We start from the raw sequence: 5,018 nt of genomic DNA on the forward strand, positions 1-5,018 counted from the left end.
TAGTAGAGACGGGGTTTCACCATGTTGACCAGGATGGTCTCGATCTCTTGACCTCGTGATCCACCCGCCTTGGCCTCCCAAAGTGCTGGGATTACAGGCTTGAGCCACCGCGCCCGGCCCATGTGTGTTCTTAGTGTCTCTTTAGTCTCCTTTAATTTAGAAAAATCTTCTTCCCTTTTTCTCTTTTTCATGGCAATAGCTTTATTTATTGAGTCCAGGCCAGTTTTCTTGTTTTATAGCTATGTTTCTTGTTGTATCTATCTATCTTTAAGTGAGAAAGAGCATGTTGAAAATGTTTTAAAATTGTATGTGTGAGGGTGGGGTAGAGAACTAGAAGAATACATAGCAAACTTTTAATAGTAATTACTTTTGTAATGATTATTACAGGGGTCTTTGGCTTTTTGTGTTATTTTTTAAGCTTAATTTTGGGTATGGGGCATCTAATGATTATCAACCTGATACATATTTCAACTTTTAAAAACAAGCATGTACGATTTTTGTAAGCAGACCTCCCAAATTAAATTAAAAATTCCAAGAAGAGTCATGTTTTTAAAAGGCTAATGAATATGGATTTGAGAATGACACATCTGTTTAACATCACAAAGCCCTTTGTAACCATAATGGTTCATTTCTGTAGGGATTCATTGATGTATTCCTTCTTTCTTTTGCTTTTTAGTCAGTATTTACAGGATGAAAGTAAGACCAAAAGAAATATTGATCTGAATCTTTTAGAGTGGACCCATTACAGCATGAAACCACATGTGAGTGACAGTCTTCTATATTTGACATACTTTGTTGCGTTTACTAATAGTATATTATTCAATTTTGGCTCCCTTCCTGCCCTTCCTCCCTCCCTGCATTCTTTTAAAGTACACATCTTTTCTTTCTTTCTTTTTTGTAGAGATGGGATCTTGCTTTGTTGTCCAGGCTGGTCTCAAACTCCTGGCCTCCCAAAACAAAGTGATGGGATTACAGGTGTCAGCCACCATGCCTGGCCAAAGTATACATTTTGAGAATGATCTGCTTCTAAATCTTTAGCAATTAATTTAACTAAAAAGGGTTGCTTAGCTTTCATCTTCTTGCTGCAAATGTAAATGTTAACCATAAGCTTGCATCTCTCTCACAGAATTGGGAAAAAGTAGTAATAAATTCAAGTTGACTAATTTCCCAGTTGGTGCTAATGAAAGTTTGAAGCTTTTTTCCAAAATTTATCTGGGAATTTGTTTATTTAGGTCTTAGAAAAAAGGTTTTGTTTTGTTTTGTTTTGTTTTTTTGAGATGTAGTCTTGTTCTGTCGCCCACGCTGGAGTGCAGTGGCGCAATCTTGGCTCACTGCAACCGCCGCCTCCAGGGTTCAAGCAATTCTCCTGCCTCAGCCTCCTGAGTAGCTGGGATTACAGGCATGTGCCACCATGCCTGGCTAATTTTTGTATTTTTAGTAGAGAGGCAGTTTCACCATGTTGATCAGGCTGGTCTCCAACTCCTGACCTCATGATTCACATGCCTCAGCCTCTCAAAGTGCTGGGATTACAGGCATGAGCTACCGTGCCTGGACATATTTTAATTTCTAAACGGAAAACTCTCAGCCAGGACCAGTGTGGTGGCAGGCGCCTGCAGTCCCAGCTACTCGGGAGGCCGAAGCAGGAGAATCACTTAAACTTGAGAGGCAGAGGTTACAGTGAGCAGAGATCATGCCACTGCATTACAGCCTGGGTGACAGAGTGAGGCTGTCTCAAAAAAGAAAAAAGTTTGAAGGATAAGCTTTGAAATTTCCTAAGGAGAGCACAGATATAAGAAGAGTCTGTTAGGATGAATACTATGTTCTGATATGGGAAATGGAATAAAGAAAACAAATTCTCTTTCTTTGTATATTGTAGTTTTGTCCATTCTGTGAGAGATGCTGGGCTCGAGAGAAAAGTGTGAGGTATCTGCATATGTATGGGTGGTATGTGTTAAACTTTTAAAATCATAATCAACTTCATTTCTCTGAATAAAAATTGAGCTATTATCATCTAGTGTGTTTTCCAGTAGTGGAAGTGGCCTCTCTCATACGCTTACTAACTTGTGTTGCTTGTGGCTGACGGCCAGTGGGTGCTAGGGACTGCCAAGATTAGGGCAACGCAGGCCTGGAGCAGGTGTGAGCTTAGTGTTGCGAATCCACCACCTTTGGCCTATTATGCTCTTAGTGCTGCTTGCAGCAAGGCTTGTTTCCGCCTTCGGACAGAACTGATCCATGAAGGCAGGACCCTAATTGGTTAAAGCCTATCCAGGAACCTCTCTCTGTCCACCTGAAGCTTGTCGGGGTCCAAAGCAGTAGTCTCATTTTTTTAGCTAGAGAAGGGAAGGTATATTTCTGATTGACCACACTTGGCCCTTTTTAAAAATTGATAAATGCTTCTGAAATAATTCTGACTAGAATCCCTGGTGGTAGTAAACCTCCTTTCAACTTGGTTTCTTTGAGTGGGAGCTGAGAATGGAACTCTTTTTTCTCTTCTGAAAAACATTTCCTATAGGGTCATGCACGCCATCTCATAGTTAGCATTTTTATACCACAGAGAGTAAGAATAATTGTGTTTTTGTATATGACTGTGTTTAGGTAATACTTGATTTAATATTTACCTTTATAATATTGTTTATCCACAGCAACATTTACAAAATGTTCAAGGAGTTTGTATTTAATGATGTTTTTGCCCTCTCCTCTTTTTTCTTTGTAATTTTAGGAGATTCCTCAACAGTTGAATGGGAGTGATTGTGGAATGTTTACTTGTAAATATGCAGATTATATTTCTAGGGACAAACCTATCACATTTACTCAGGTGAGTGAAGACTCTTTCTTAACTATTTACTTGTTATGAAGATAAAGTAGTTGGCCAGCAGCTGGCACATGTTCGGCTCTCAATAGTAGTAGCTGGCTGGGGGCGGTGGCTCACACCTGTGTTCCAAGCACTTTGGGAGGCCGAGGCAGGCAGATCACCTGAGGTTAGGAGTTCAAGACCAGCCTGGGCAACATGGTGAAACCCTATCTCTACTAAAAAATTAGCGAAGCGTGGTGGTGCACACCTGTAGTCCCAGCTACTCAGGAGGCTGAGGCAGGAGAATCGCTTGAATCCAGGAGGCAGAGGTTGCAGTGAGCCGAGATCATGCCACTGCACTCTAGCCTGGGTGACACAGCAAAACTTTGTCTCAAATAATAATAATAAATAGTAGTAGCTGTGCTATTATTGCTGTAAACCTTGGCTATAGCCTTACTCGTAGCTGCCAGAATCAGTTTGTTATTTTATCTGCTCTCAGGTATATTCTAGTCTTTGGTGACATAATGGGCACAATTTGCAAATCTCTGAACTCTGGCATTCATTGGTTCCTGTGTATTATTATTTCTAGCCAAAGAAAGAGGCATGTCAGTAATTAATAGCAAGGGGAAAACAGGCCTTGTGAGAACTGAAGCCACAGGTCTAAGATGTAACTTGTGAATACTGCTTTCCTTTCTGTTCTGTTCTGTTGTTTGCTTGTTTCTCCATGGCTCTGGGTTTGATTGGAAACTCAAGTATGTTGGGAACTCTTGAGAATTTGTTTTGAACAGTGGATTCTCAACCTTTTTACAACTGAGGACAAGCCCATTACAAAATATTTTTCATCAACAGACCTTATTTTAATAGATGTTGTCTACCAAACAAACTGTATTTATTCCATGAATACAAACTGTAATACACGCTGTATTACATGAAGTAATTCGGACTCCCATGGCTATGGTGAATTAATACAATTCCAGTATAAAATAAAGGCATTTATTTCTTAGTCTCAGCAGCTTTACTAAGAGTAAATGTGCAGTTTTTACTAGATGTTTTGAACTATTTAAAATAATTTAAGAATCATGTGTTAAGACTTTTTAGCCTCCACCCCAGGTAGGACATCACTAGTTGTTTTATTATTATTATTATTATTATTATTGAGATGGAGTCTTACTGTGTTGCCCAGGCTGGAGTGCAGTGGCATGATCTTGGCTCACTGTAACCTCTACCTCTCAGGTTCACACGATTCTCCTGCCTTAGCCTCCCAAGTAGCTGGGACTACAGGTGTGCACCACCATGCCCAGCTAAGTTTTGTATTTATTTTTAGTAGAGACAGGTTTCACCATGTTGCCCAGGCTGGTCTTGAACTCCTGACCTCAGGTGATCCACCTGACTTGGCCTCCCAAAGTGTTGAGATTACCAGCGTGAGCCATTGCACCTGGCGACATCACTAGTGTATAGTAAGGGCCATCCAACTATGTATGTATGTAATGGTACATCAGGAGTACTTCAAGAATGGTGAATTTTTTTTTTTTTTGAGATGGAGTTTCCCTCTTGTTGCCCAGGCTCGAGTGCAATGGCATAATCTCATCATCTCACTGCAACCCGTCTCACAGGTTCAAGCGATTCTCCTGCCTCAGCCTCCCAAGTAGCCAGGATTACAGGCATGTGCCACCACACCTGGCTAAATTTTTATTTTTAGTAGAAATAGGGTTTCTCCACGTTGGTCAGGCAGCCTTGAACTCCCAACCTCAGGTGATTTGCCTGCCTCGGCCTCCCAAAGTGCTGGGATTACAGGTGTGAGCCACCATGCCCAGCCAAGAATGTGAACTTCTGATTTCACTAGAAGGAGGAGTTGTACTACAGATAATTTTGGAGTTGCTTTTTGTGTTGCTGCTTTGCAGATTGCCTATGTAGTGATTGTCAGTTAAAGCAGAATAATTTATTAAGCAAAACATCTCATTTTTTGGCTGGGCACGATGGCTCACGCCTATAATCCCAGCACTTTGGGAGGCTAAGGCGGGCATATTACCAGAGGTTGGGAGTTCGAAACCAGCCTGATCAACGTGGAGAAACACCGTCTCTACTAAAAATATGCAAAGTTAGCCGGGTGTGGTGGTACATACCTGTAATCCCAGCTACTCGGGAGGCTGAGGCAGGAGAATTGCTTGAACCCAGGAGGCAGAGGTTACAGTGAGCTGAGCTAACGCCACCCCACTCCAGCCTGGGC

General features: G+C 41.4%; 1 protein-coding gene across 6 annotated transcripts in view; it reads left to right on the forward strand.

Moving 5' to 3' along the window:
• The window catches only part of SENP2 (SUMO specific peptidase 2), a 47,890-nt gene that overhangs the window by 40,074 nt on the left and 2,798 nt on the right, over positions 1-5,018 (forward strand). For 5 of the 6 annotated variants that reach the window (XM_017538399.1, XM_017538406.1, XM_017538401.2 and 2 more), the window contains 2 exons: positions 677-761; positions 2,720-2,815. In XM_017538399.1, the coding sequence (XP_017393888.1) occupies positions 677-761; positions 2,720-2,815 (181 nt within the window). Of the gene's footprint in view, positions 1-676; positions 762-1,876; positions 1,945-2,719; positions 2,816-5,018 lie in introns of all 6 variants that reach the window. The other variant, XR_001828048.1, reaches the window with a different exon arrangement.

Source organism: Cebus imitator, unplaced genomic scaffold, assembly GCF_001604975.1.
Source record: "Cebus imitator isolate Cc_AM_T3 unplaced genomic scaffold, Cebus_imitator-1.0 Scaffold111, whole genome shotgun sequence".
NCBI lineage: Eukaryota > Metazoa > Chordata > Mammalia > Primates > Cebidae > Cebus > Cebus imitator.